This window comes from Dermochelys coriacea, chromosome 7, assembly GCF_009764565.3.
Source record: "Dermochelys coriacea isolate rDerCor1 chromosome 7, rDerCor1.pri.v4, whole genome shotgun sequence".
Lineage (NCBI taxonomy): Eukaryota > Metazoa > Chordata > Testudines > Dermochelyidae > Dermochelys > Dermochelys coriacea.
This window is the reverse complement of record NC_050074.1, coordinates 151021-165330: the sequence shown is the minus strand read 5'-3', so window position 1 is coordinate 165330 and position 14310 is coordinate 151021. Positions and strand designations below refer to the sequence as shown.

Here is a 14310-nt window from a genome sequence, read left to right as displayed (position 1 = left end):
CCCCACCATCAACTTATACAGTTTGGGGGAGCAACATCCCTTATGTCCCCCTCAAACTCCACAAACTGTTGCGCCAGCAGACCAAGTAGGACTGTGTTGCAGCCCATCTTTGGGCCACAGTCCGGGAACCCCTGAGGTAAGCAATGCCCAGCTATGGACCCCAAGCCCTCACTCCACCCTGCAGAGATTCCAAGCAATAGTCAGAGGGCTATGGCTACTTTAGCGCTCCCAGATTTGACCAAACTGATGTTTCTAGATATGTTTGATTGTTTTCCACTTCTCCCCTCATGGCATCACTGCAGGGGACAGAGTGAAGAGTGTTTGAGTGCCATAACTGTGCACTATTTACCTTATCTTGTTCATGTTTCTTTTAGGTGTAACTGAATTAACTGAATTTCCTAGGTTAAGAGAGGGAAGGTGGGAGAGAGAGAGAGAATCTCTTTTATTGGACCCACTTATGGTGAGAGAGACAAGCTTTCAGGTGCAACAGAGTTCTTCCTCGGGTCTGGGAAACGTGTCACAACTAAATACAAGGTGGAATAGATTGTTTAGCATAAGTAATTAACATCTATTTCAAGGGACCATTCAAGGTGAAGTGGCCCTTCAACACCCTTCCAGTTATGGGGGGGGACCACAGGAGGGAAAGCAGCTGGGGCAGTTAACAGATTACACCTTGTCATAATAAGCCATAAAGACCTTAGAACAAGTGCAGTAACTGTGGGTAGGATATGCTGTATTTTTCAAACAAACAAACCAAGAGGTTGGGAATCCCTGCTTTAAGTGCACAACGGAACTCAGTCTTAAATATGGAGTCACAACCAGTGCCTCCATAAGTCAATCACACTTTGAATCTTGCTAAATACTTGGCCTCAATAATACTGTGCAGCAGTGAGTTCCACAATCTAATTATGCCTTGTGAGAAAAACTCTTAGGCTCCGATGCCATGAGTGCTCTGTAGCTGGTGCACGGATGGAAAAAATATAGCGGCTGTTCAGCGCCCACCAGCTACAGCTGATCGGTAGGGTCGCTGATCAGCCAATCTGGGGCACCGCCAAACAGCTGTATGGCAGCTTGGGGGAGGGCAGAGAGCAGTGAGAGGGCAGGGGCCTCAGGGAGGGGGTGGAAAGAGGTGGAGCGAGGGCGGGGTCCTGAGGGAAAAGGGCGGAGTGAGGGCAGGGTCTGGGGGCAGAGCACCCCTGGGGAAAAAGTAAAAACCAGTGCCTATGGAAAAACTTTTATCTGTTTTAATGTCACACATTTCAATCTTATTGAATATTCCCTTTTCTTGTATATAAAACAGAGAATAGAAGCTACCAATTTACCCTCTCTCTAGGATTACCATTTTTGTTTATTTTAGTATGCCTCCCTCTTTTTTCCTCTACACAAACCCAAACTTTTCAATCTCTTTTCTAAGCGTTTTTTCCATGTCCCTAATCATTCTTATCGTCCTTCTCTGAATTCCTCTAATTCTGCAATATCCTTTGTGAGATTGGGTGAACTATACTGCACACAGGATTCCAGCTGAGGATAACCCATCGCTTTATATGAAGGCATTATGATATTCTTCATATTATTCTCCATCCATTCCTTATGCATCCTAAACATTTTTTTTTAACTGCAGCAATACATGGAGCAGACGTCTTCATTGATGACACCTAGGTCCTTTCCCCAAGTCAATACCATTAATTTAGAACCCTGTGACGTCTAAGAGTAATTCAAAATTCTCTCTCCAATGTGTATTACTCTGCATTTACCAACACTGAGTTTAATTTGCCTCATCATGTTGCTCATTCACCTAGCTTGATCAGGATCCTCTGAAGTGCTCAACAATCTTCTCCAGATTTAACTAATGTAAATAATTTTGTGGCATCTACAGATTTTGCCACCACACAACTCACACCCTTTCCAGGTCATTAATAAATATGAGAAATAAAGACCAGACCTAGTACTGAACCTTAAGGCATCCCACTGTTAACCTTCTGCCATTATGAAAATTCACCATTTACTTCTACTCTTACCTATCTTTAACCTAGTTTTTGATCAAGGACAATACTTTGTTACTCATCTCTGACAACTTAACTTCTTTCGTAGCCTCTAAAGAGGGCCCCTATGAAAGGCCTTTTGAAAGTCTAAATCAATTCTGTGAAATACTTCTCCTTTACCCACTACTTTGACACATTCAAACAATTGTGATATATAAGACAGACATGATTTTCCACTGCAAAAACAGTGTTGATTAGACCCTATCATATCATGATCTTCCAGCTGTGGTATTATTCCATTTTTAATTACTATTTCAAACAATTTACCATGTATAGGTGCAAAGCTTATTGGTCTGTAATTCCCCAACTCACATCTAGAGCTTTTTTTAAAAAGTAGGTACAATATTTGCTATCATCTAATCCCAAAGTGTAGTACCTTTTTAATCAGAGATTGCATATTTCTGGTAGCAGCTCAGCTACTTCATTCTCAAGCTCCTTCTGAACTCTTGTATGTGTACCATCTAGGCCTGGCAACTTATTGCTTTTTTATTTATCAGGTTGCCCAATTATTAGGCAGTTTTAAAAACTGCAGCCAGAAACTTTTTCACCATATATGTTAGGCATTTAAGTGTGTATGGCTGGGATGTCACGCTCCTAGCCACAAAATACGTTTACGCTGTCTTATGGCAGACTGAGATTGTGCCACATCTAAATTTCCATTTAAAAAAAGTTTCAAACCTTTACAGCTGTGAAGAGCCTTTTGAATGGGATCCTGATGCTATTGTCTTATACATCCTAAACCAACAGCTCTACAAAATGTGTGAACTATTCCATTTATCTTAACTGAGCATTGACACTGAACCCTAATGATGACTAACTTTTACCAAAAACTTAAAACAGGTAATTCATGTAAATAGCCAAAAGGAAGGAACAGCTGTGCCCAAAAGTGCCCAGCATCATCATTCCCTCTGCGTGTTGGTGAATGCAACAGCAACTTTTCTAACAAAGTCTGGTTACTTTATAAGGAGTATATAAGAACTGTATTTTCCACTGAATGCATCCGATGAAGTGAGCTGTAGCTCACGAAAGCTTATGCTCAAATAAATTTGTTAGTCTCTAAGGTGCCACAAGTACTCCTTTTCTTTTTTTTTTTTTTTTTTTTTTTTTATAAGGAGTTGATCTTTGCACAAAACTTCCCATCAGTATCAGTGCACTGCAGGGACCATGTGTGGGATTAACTATGTAACCCCAACTAATGGGCCACAATGAATATTTGTTCCTCTCCACAGATTGGGACTCTTCTTTTATTCACTGGACAACAATTCTGATAGTTTTACAGCCATAACCCTTTATACAGTGAAAAGATTTCAGTGAGTAGAAATGTAGCAGAGAATACTTTAAGCCAGAGATCTCACAAGCTGTGTGATCCCAGTGCCTCTCTCCCTCCCTTCCTGCTGCCAGCAGCATCTTGCAATGCAATCAAGTTAGAATACTGAGCCCACAACGCATATCATGTACTTCATTGTCCTGTCCCTGATTCTGTGCAGCATTCACAAGAGTTAAGTAGCCCTTACAAGTCCTGCAGCAGCCTCGTTCATGCTTTTAATTAATGGTGACCAATAGCCTCTGCATAGGTAAGGTTGCTACCAGTATTTAATTATAAGGCTTATTTTCCATACTCTCACCCGAAATCTAATTAAAAAGCCTGTATGTTTTCAGAATGTTCCAACAAACTTTCAGGGTGAAGTTGCTTTTTCTGAATACTTTAGAAAGAGCAGAGTAAATGCTTTTCCAGTTGAAGGGAATGTATTGAAATGATTGTGAAATGTCTAATATTTCTGTCCCCATATACTGAAAATACAGTCAGATGCTAACTTCGGAAAAGGTTTCCAACATAAACCTTCTGCAGAAGCTAGTTTACAAGCAGACACAAAGTACACATTTAATTAGCATTATTCCTAAATAATGCATGAGCTGCCGCCATTAAGATTGAAGGAGTTAAAACTCCCTCTGAATAAAATGTTCACTGACAGCCGCTTCCACTCATACACTGAATGAAGCAGTCTGGAGCTGGCACAGAAGCTTACATGCTGTTAGATACAATTTTTAATGACAACCGTGTCCACACACTGAATGGTGGAGGATGAAGTCTGCTGAGAAATTCAAATGCTATTGGATAAATCTTAATAAGATCCCATGTCTTATGTGGCAGATAAGACCTGAATTATACAGCAAGGTCCTTGGAATACTGGACCCCTCGATATCCCTCTCCCATCCAGTTCAATCAGGAGCTATTTGTTTTGGAAGGAGGATTTTCAAAACAGCCTGTGAGAGTTGGTAACCTAACTCCCTCAAGCACTTCTGAAATTTCCACTCTTTGATTTCATTCATTCTGTTCAGCACTACAACAACTTCAGCATGCAAATTGTATTGAAAATGCATAAAAACATGTAGGTCTGGGGTTCAATCCCCATGGATGATCATGGCGTGTGCATGTCTTGACCATCTGTTATGTTAGGCTTTCTATTCTACCTAATAAACTAAGTGCAAAAGGGGTAGCTGTGGAGTAGAGGGGAAGGTGACTTCAGGAATCATGGAGGAGGGCCAGGTACATTTATGATTCTAAGATCATCAGCTAACTGGAAGGGACCTCGAGAAGTCATCTAGTCCAGTCCCCTGCACTCATGGCAGGACTGATTGCCTAGACCATTCATGACAGATGTTTGTCTAACCTGCTCTTAAAAATCTCCAATGATGGAGATTCCACAACCTCCCTATGCAATTTATTCCAGTGCTTAATCACCCTAACAGTTAGGAAGTTTTTCCTAATGTCCAACCTAAACCCCCACATGCTGCAATTTTAGCCCATTGCTTCTTGTCCTATCCTCAGAGTTTAAGAAAAACAATGTTTCTTCCTCCTCCTTGTAACAACCTTTTATGTACTTGAAAACTGTTATATCCCCTCTCAGTCTTCTCTTTTCCAGACAAAACAAACCCAATTTTTCCAATCTTCCCTCATAGATCATGTTTTCTAGACCTTTAATCATTTTTGTTGCTCTTCTCTGGATTCTCTCCAATTTGTCCACATCTTTCCTGAAAGGTGGCACCCAGAACTAGACACAGTGGTGAGCTGGAGCCAGTTCGCACCGGTTCGCTAGAACCGGTTGTTAAATTGAGAAGCCCTTTTAGAACTGGTTGTTCTAAATTTAACCGGCCAAAAGAGGCGCCTTAGGCACTGACTCCACGGGTGCTCCAGCCCTGGAGCACCCAAGGGGAAAATTTGGTGGGTGCAGAGCACCCACCGGCAAGCTCCCCACCCCACCCCCGGCCTCAGCTCACCTCGCCTCCGCCTCCTCCCCTGAATGTGTGGCCCCGCTCTGCTTCTCCGCCCCCACCCGGCTTCCCGCGAATCAGCTGTTCGCGCGGGAAGCCGGGGAAGGCTGAGAAGCAAGCAGCGGCTTCCCGCTCAGGCCCAGGGAGGCAGAGCGGAGGTGAGCTCAGGCGGGGGGAAGTGCAAGGAGGGCCTCCCGCGCCGCAGCAGGTAACACGACCGCTCCCCGCCCCAGCTCATCTCCACCACCCTCAGCCTGAGCGGGAAGCTGCCACCTGCCTCTCAGTCCTCCCCGGTTTCCCGCCGAATAGCTGATTCGTGGAAAGCTGGGGGGGAGGGGGCGCGAAGCAGAGCCAGGCACTGCGTTCAGGGGAGGAGGCGGAGCGGAGGTGAGGTGAGCTGGGGCCGAGCGCGGGGCGGGGAGCTGCCGGTGGGGCCTCTGCACCCACCAAATTATCCCCATGGGTGCTCCAGCTCCGGAGCACCCAGGGAGTCGGCGCCTAAGATGCCGCTTTTGATGTGATCAGTGGGGGGAGTGGCCACTCCCCCGCTGCCCCCCTAGCTATGCTCCCCCGCCCCTAGGAGCCGGAGGGACCTGCCGGATGCTTCCTGGGAGCTGCCCCAGGTAAGTACCACCGGGACTCCCCACCTCACCCCCCGGCAGGTGCCTCTGGCTCTTAGGTGGCCCACGAGACCCTCCTGCCCGGTTCTGGGGGCAGTCAGGGGACAGGGGAGGGGGGTGGATGGGGCAGGGGTCCTGGAGGGGCGTCAAGGGACAAGGGGGGGGTTGGATAGATTTTGGCAGCTCATCACTGACTAGACATAATACTCCAGTTGAGGCCTAATCAGAGTGGAGTAGAGGAGAATTACTTCATGTCTTGCTTACAATACTCCTGCTAATACATCCCAGAATGATGTTCGCTTTTTTTGCAACAGTGTTACACTATTGACTCGTATTTAGCTTGTGATCCACTATGACTCCCAGATCCCTTTCTGCAATACTCCTTCCTAGGCAGTCATTTCATTAGCAGATGACAGAACGAGGAGTAATGGTCTCAAGTTGCAATGGGGGAGGTTTAGATTGGATATTAGGAAAAACTTTTTCACTAAGAGGGTGGTGAAACACTGGAATGCGTTACCTAGGGAGGTGGTAGAATCTCCTTCCTTAGAGGTTTTTAAGGTCAGGCTTGACAAAGCCCTGGCTAGGATGATTTAACTGGGACTTGGTCCTGCTTTGAGCAGGGGGTTGGACTAGATGACCTTCTGGGGTCCCTTCCAACCCTGATATTCTATGATTCTATGATTTCCCATTTTGTATGTGTGCATCTGATTGTTCCTTCCTAAATTGAGTACTTTGCATTTGTCATTATTGAATTTCATCCTATTTACTTCAGACCATTTCTCCAGTTTTTCCAGATCATTTTCAATTTTAATCCTATCCTCCAAAGCACTTGCAACCTCTCCCAGCTTGGCGTCATACTCAAACTTTATAAGTGTACTTTGTATGCCATTATCTAAATCATTGATGAAGATATTGAACAGAACCAGACGCAGAACTGATCCCTGCAGGACCCCATTCGTTATGCCCTTCCACCATGACTGTGAACCATTGATAACTACTCTCTGGGAATGGTTTTCCAACCAGTTTTGCACCCACCTTATAGTAGCTCCATCTAGGTTGGATTTCCCTAGTTTTTTAGAAGGTCATGCAGGACAGTATCTAAAGCTTTACTAAAATCAAGATATACCATGTTTACCGCTTTCCCACTATCCACAAAGCTTGTTACCTGGTCAAAGAATCTCTACATGAACTCTACAGGGTCCCCTGCTTCTCAGCTCAGAAATATTTTTCCTCCTTTTGGGCCCACTCTGCTCTGAGCCTCCCCCTTCACTCCTAAGCTCTCCTGCCAGACTTCTAAACTCTGCCACAATTACAGCAGAAATGGTACACTCAAAAGTGCTTTTGGACCACATAAACATGACTCCTGAGACCTAAAGTCTGCAGTACCTCTTGAATGCTTTGTAAAACCACACTTAGAAGATGACTGCATACTATGTTCTATTCTTTAAAGGAAGTCAGTAAATTAACACCCCACTCTACTGAAAACCGGCATGGCGATTTCAGTAACCAAAAGTGGCCAACGCCTCAGATTTTAGTTCTCAGATTTAAAAAAAAAAAAAAAAAGAAGTAATCTCAAGCACCATGCTGAAGCACTGAATCCAGTAGTGTCTCAGAGAGGAGACCCAACACCACTTCCTGCACTATTTAGAAAAGGAGTACTTGTGGCACCTTAGAGACTAACAAATTTATTAGAGCATAAGCTTTCGATATGCATCCGATGAAGTGAGCTGTAGCTCACGAAAGCTTATGCTCTAATAAATTTGTTAGTCTCTAAGGTGCCACAAGTACTCCTTTTCTTTTTGCGAATACAGACTAACACGGCTGCTACTCTGAAACCTGCACTATTTAGGTTTTCTTTAGCAGTACCCCCCTTCCAAGAACAGAGCAGGTCAACTCCTATTTAGCTTGTGAGCACTGATGATATTACAGTACAAATAAAAACAGTTAGCACACCTATTGGAATCAGGGTTCTCAAGCCATTTCATACTATCAACTCATATTCCTTTTTCCTGCAGTGAATTTGTCCCATTCTTCTGTTGCCACAGAAATGTAAGTGATGCCTGTAAAGAGGATTATGCACATCTTACAGAATCCAAAACAAAGAGGAGCTAGGTTGTGGGGACAACTTTTCTTCGAACGCAAAATCTTCCAGGACTAGTGATTTATGGTGAAAGAAAGAACTGCTGCCAAAGAGACTTGCTTTTGTTTAAATTATCTCTTTGTTCCTGTTCTCTTTAACATGAAACCTCTGTAATGTATATTGTGTTCTTCACATCTGCCTGAGATCCAAGGGGGCAGGCACATAACTATACCCCACCCTACGGAACAGATTCAGCAAAATTATTAAAAACTACAATTCAAGACACTGTAACTACGCGGTTCAAGAATCAATGTTTCCACAAGTTGAATCCAATCCTGGAGGCTGGCCCCTCCATATGCATCCCACATGGCAGGATGACACACATTTCTTTCAGTTCTCTCTGCTGGTAAACCTGCTGAGGGAATGGAAGAACAGAGGATATCAACAAGCGGAGGTAGGAAGATAGGAGAGGCTGAGTTTGAATGGAAAGCATAAATTGTTCCCACATCATATTCTAATGGTAGTGTGGGAGCTATGCACTGTTCTTTCAGGGTCCTTTAAAATACTAGCTCCTACGGACCCACAGCTGGGAATGGCACTCAGCACATAACATATTTAATTATAAATCCTTGCAAAATGAGGTTTACACTGGAAATGCAGACAGCGCCGCATGGCATTAGATCGCCACTACAGACCCACCACCACACACACACACACACACACACACACACACACACTCTTCTGTCCTGATTCTCCTTTACAGAAAGGCACCTTTACAGCATTCTGTCACTGTAAAGAAGCCTTAAAAAGGGTGCAAAGTTGGTTACACTCATTTTTAAGCCTATTTACACTGCCAGGGCGATGTAAAACAGACAGTGTAAACAGTAATCGGGCTCAGGAAAGCCACTTACCGCTGGCAGCTGGACACAGTTGGAACTGACATCATATTCGATATATGCCACTTCTATCCCCTCCTCTGATTTCCCATCCTTTGTATAACAAACATCCCTGGTCCGAGTGGTCAGGCGGTCCACTTCCTCCATTGTATAGACACAGAGTGCAGACTCCTCACTCAGTTTGCCAGATGAAGCCTGCCAGGCAGAAAAGGCAGCGAATAGCACTTCTCCTTGGGTGCTGAATCTCCCTCTTCTCAGATCACTGCCTGGTTGGGTGACGTAAGCAGCCTGCAGTATGCTGTATGTTTTCTCTTTGCTCCTACAGAGTAATGGTAATTCCACATAGGAGTAATAGTGAGAGTCATCCAGACAGATTCGTGAGATGTAGGTCTTGTACTCCCGTGACTGGGACTTCAGATCCCGGCGATAAAACAGGAAGTAAACACTGGAGCGATGGGTAAAGGATTTGATGAAATGGTGGTTATACTCGGAGAGCCGACCCACAGCCAACTTAGCCGTTTCTTCATAGGAGAAAATGGAGTGAGAGTCTGCCCCTTGCATGTCCCCCCCATGGGCCCTGAGATTTCGGGTGGTGATAGGAGGGATACCCCCTCCAACCCCTCTGCTGGTATACCCTCGTCCCACAAACAGCAGGGGCATGTCATCTTTTGAGTGGCCTACAAGTCCCACAGTAGTGATATCTGGGTCATTTGCAGCCACATACTGAGTGTCTCCAGGGCTATCCGGTCGGAAGAGAATGTGGTCAATGGATGTGAGGTTTCTTTTTTCACAGATCCCCTGGTGCACGCTGCCACACACAATGAGCTCCTCCTGCACAGAGTTCACCAGTAACAACTTGTTGTGATTGTCAGTGTTGTGTGCCTGGGGACATTCCAGCTTTGAGACAGGAGGGAGACAATCTTTGCTGTCCAAAACTGGCCCAGTTTGAACTGCGCTCTCCATCATCAGGTCTGATGTCAGTTGGAAAAGAAAGTTGGTGGCCCCCAGATAAAGGGTCCCAGACTCAGAATCTAGAGTCAGGTGAAGGAATTTTGTGGTGTTGTGTGAAAAGGTGACATACTGCAGTCCCCTTGGAATCACTGCCCCCAGGAAACAGAGAGCAGGAAGAAGGAAAGTTCCCAGAGACATGGTAAACATTCTGCAAGAGAGAGAAAGCTGTTACCCTCTGGAGCTAGGAGTGAAGGTTTACACATATCAGAGTCTTTCAACATTGTACTTTTATTATGAGAAGAGGTGGGTGAAGAGAACAGTGGCTACATCTAGAGACCAAACAGCAACAAATGAGAAATTCTTAAAGAATATCGAAAGCAGGAAGCCCATGGAAGCATCAATGGCTTTGTTTGTGCACCAAGGTATTAAGGTGACAAGCACAGAGTAAAATAAGATTGTTGAGATGCTGGAATATTACAGATATTCCTGGGGTACTTTTACCAGTTGACTTCATTTGTTGGTGGAGATCCCCATTACCAAGACTTTCATTGTAGGCCCAGAACCTGGATTGGTTATCTGAGAAACAGGGAATCAATATTCATGTTTCCTCAAGAGAAATCTGGCCAAAGCATAGATCCTCTGACCCAACAAGGCCACCTCTGGCAGAAGGTCCTATTTATACTGTAAAAACCAGCATGTCAGGGAGCTGGTTCAAACTCAGAAACCCCACACAATAGCTAAAACACAATATGTCCTTGCAGTACAGACAGAGTGAGCCTCGTTTAACCATGCTCCTGGACTGTACTACAGACATAGGCTTTAGCAGGGTTGTGTATTGTGAGTTCTCCAGGACAGAGGCCATATGTTTAGAGAGAACCTAATACACTATGGGTATTACTCAAGAGCAATATTTCATGATGATAATACATCATGGTTTAGAACAGGGCCGGCAACCTTTTAGAAGTGGTGTGCCGAATCATCATTTATTCACTTTAATTAAGGTTTCGCGTGCCAATAATACATTTTAACTTTTTTAGAAGGTCTCTCTATAAATTTATATATTATATAACTAAACTACTGTCATATATAAACAAGGTTTTCAAAATGTTTAAGAAGCTTCATTTAAAATTAAATTAAAATGCTGATCTTACGCTGCCGGCCTGCTCAGCCCGTCGCCGGCCTGGAGTTCCATTCAGCTAGGCCGGCAGTGGGCTGAGCGGGGCCTGTAGCCGGGACCCCGACTGGCAAAGGACAGGCAGCCAGAACCCCAGGCAGGCAGTGGGCTGGGCTGAGCAGCTCAGCCCGCTGCCAGTCTGGGGTTCCGTCCACCAGCTTCTGTCAGCAAAGATCCCGGCTGCCGGCTCCGCTCAGCCTGCTGCAGTTCTGGAGTCCCGGCCCTGTCCACATAGAGTAGGTACCTACCTTCTCCCTGGTTCTAGCCCATTCTCTTTCTCTGCACTGAGATGAGGGTGGGAGTGCACTGAGCACAGGGCTGGAGGTGAAGGAGCAGGCTGGGGGTTGGGGTGCAGAGTCTGGCCAGGAGCTAGAATGAGGGAGGGGGCTCAGGGTTGGGGCAGGAAGTTTGGGTGTGGAGCACTTACCTGGGCAGCTTTCATTTGGTGCAAGGGGTGCAGGTGGGAATGGGGGGGGTGTCCTGGAGCTCCCATTTGGTGCTCAGGGTGGGAGTGGAGATGTGGGCGGTGCAAGAATCAGGGCATGAGGTATGGGGGGGCTGGGTATGTGTGGGGAGTGCCAGAGTCAGGGCTGGGGTGTGTGAGGAGGGTTCAGGGGTCAGGGCAGAGGGCAAGGGGTGTGGGCTGGGGTCATGTGGGTGCTCCCAGCCCCCTGCCCTGAGCGGCTCACAGCAGGGGGCTGGAGGGGATATGCCCTGATTCCACCCCCTTCCCCAAGGTCCCTGGAGCAGAGAACATGCCGCGGCTCTGCTTTTATCTCTCCCCCTCCCAAGGGCCGTCAGCTGATCGGCCACAGGGAGGGAGAGAAGGAGGGGCAGGAACCCAGCATGCTGGGGGAAGAGGAAGCTTGCCTGCCCTGCAAGGAGAGAGTGGTGGGCAGAAAAGAGCGAGCTGGGCTGGATTTTTAGTGCACGCTGCTGTCTGCCCAGGTCCAGCAGACAGCTGCATGCCATTAAAATTTGGCACGCGTGCCGTAGGTTGCCGACCCCCGATTTAGAAAAAAAATACAGCTCACTTCTGACTACACTATAGGACTGAAATATATATTAAAGTTTTGTTTTGTTTTGTTTTGTTTTTTTCTGTTTTTTATTTTTTTTGGTTTTTAACAGCATAGGTGGATCTCAGTTAATAGAATCAAACTGTTCTGCATTTGAATCAAGCAAAACTGTCAGTGTTCAGAGAAATCGTATTGTTTTTTGCATCCTACTTCTTCCGTCTCTTGTCACACCTACAATCCCAGATTCAAGTTCTCTTCCCCAGATTTTTGACCCCATATAGTAGCATTTCAGATTTCAGAACAATGTCACTTGTAAATCTCACATGGATAGTGCCTGTTTGGGGCTTTTTACAAAACAGACCCTGACAAGCTCCCAAGAACCAGCATTGTTCTTATTACAAATCCTCCCTTATTACAAAACGTACATTTCCTCCAGCTCCATTCATATCCTATTAAAGAACATCTGCAGCAATCAATATTGAGCCTCAGCACTAGTCCAATAAAGGGGACAAAATAAGTCAGGCTTCTCTCTTATTGACCAATTCACAGATTAACACTATTCTGCATCCATTGCTATGGTAACCATTCATCTAGGTGTGAAAGGTCATAGTTGGCTCAGCTGTACCAGCAGAACCCCAGGGAGAAGCTTCAAAGATCAGCAGCACTCATTTCCCTGAGGCCCTTTGGAATATCCCTATTAGGATCACTCCTTCCCATCCCCAATGCATCTTACTCCAATAATATTTAATTGTCATGACAAATGTTATCAAAACGTAAAACTGAGACCGATCCCTCCAGTCTGTCTGAAGACACTGGACAATCCACCCAGGCCAGAGCATCACACTGTGCCCGGGTTTGATTCTCTGTGCCCCTCTCTCGTTGCACCCTTTGGAAACAAAGGCTCCTAGCTGCTTTTCAGAAAGACGACTACTTTATTCAGTGCTGATTGTGATCACAGGCCTTCTGGAGAGACTGCACTGCACAGTAACGCAATCCTCATTTCTTAGAACAGGGGTGGGGAACCTTTTTTCTATCAGGGACCATTGACCCACAGAAAAAATGAGTCACGGGCCACATACAGCCCCGTGGGGGGAGGCTTGGGGAAGGTTTGGAGTGCAGGAGGGGGCTCTGGGCTGGGGCAAAGGGGTTCGGGGTGCAGGAGGAGGTTCAGGGTGCAGGCTCTGGAAAGGAGTATGGGTGTGGAAGGAGGTTCAGGGCTGGGGCAGGGGTGCGGGGCCTGGGAGGGAGTTAGGGTGCAGGAGGAGGTTCCGACCTGGGGCAGGGGGTTTGGGGTGCGGGCTCTGGCTGGACAGCACTTACCTCAGGTGGCTCCCAATCAGAGCACAGCGGGGCTAAGGTAGGCTCCCTGTCTGCCCTGGCTCCCTGCTGCTCCCGGAAAGGGCCAGCATATCCAGCCCCTAGGCCTCCATATGGACTATGACGTGGATAGAAAGCTGGCTAGATTGGTCAGGCTCAACGGGTAGTGATCAACGGCTTGATGTCTAGTTGGCAGCTGATATCAAGCGCATTGCCCCAGGGGTCGGTCCTGGGGCCCGTTTTGTTCAACATCTTTATTAATGATCTGGACGATGGGATAGATTGCACCCTCAGCAAGTTCACAGATGACACTAAACTGAGGGGAGAGGTAGATATGCTGGAGGATAGGGATAGGGTCCAGCGTGACCTAGACAAATTGGAGGATTGGGTCCAAAAGAAATCTGATGCGATTCAACAAGGACAAGTGCAGAGTTCTGCACTTAGGACAGAAGAATCCCATGCACCACTACAGGCTGGGGACCGATTGGCTAAGCAGAAGTTCTGCAGAAAAGGACCTGGGGATTACAGTGGATGAGAAGCTGGATATGAGTCAGCAGTGTGCCCTTGTTGCCAAGAAAGCTAATGGCATATTGGGCTGCATTAGTAGGAGCATTGCCAGCAGATGAAGGGAAGTGATTATTCCCCTCTATTCGGCACTGGTGAAGCCACAGCTGGAGTATTGCATCATGTTTTGGGCCCCCCATTACCGAAAGGATGTGGACAAATTGGAGAGAATCCAGCGGAGGGCAACAAAAATGATCAGGGGGTTGGGTCACATGATTTACGAGGAGAGGCTGAGGGGACTGGGATTATTTAGTCTGCAGAAGAGAAGAGTGAGGGGGGATTTGATAGCAGTCTTCAATTACCTGAAGGGGGGTTCCAAAGAGGATGGAGCTCGGCTATTCTCAGAGGTGGCAGATGACAGAAGAAGGAGCAATGGT

The 14310-nt window shown here is 46.2% G+C and overlaps 1 protein-coding gene across 7 annotated transcripts in view; it reads right to left on the bottom strand.

The window, feature by feature from the left end:
* The window catches only part of PLXNB1 (plexin B1), a 200622-nt gene that overhangs the window by 120355 nt on the left and 65957 nt on the right, over positions 1–14310 (bottom strand). For 5 of the 7 annotated variants that reach the window (XR_006282546.1, XM_038408344.2, XM_043518221.1 and 2 more), the window contains one exon: positions 8927–10070. The exons of 1 other annotated variant lie outside the window; for it this stretch is intronic. Coding sequence is in view for 5 of the 6 variants with exons in the window: in XM_038408344.2 (XP_038264272.1) it covers positions 8927–10069 (1143 nt within the window). In the remaining variant the exon portion in view is untranslated. Of the gene's footprint in view, positions 1–8926; positions 10071–10363; positions 10439–14310 lie in introns of all 7 variants that reach the window. One more of the 7 variants, XM_043518219.1, reaches the window with a different exon arrangement.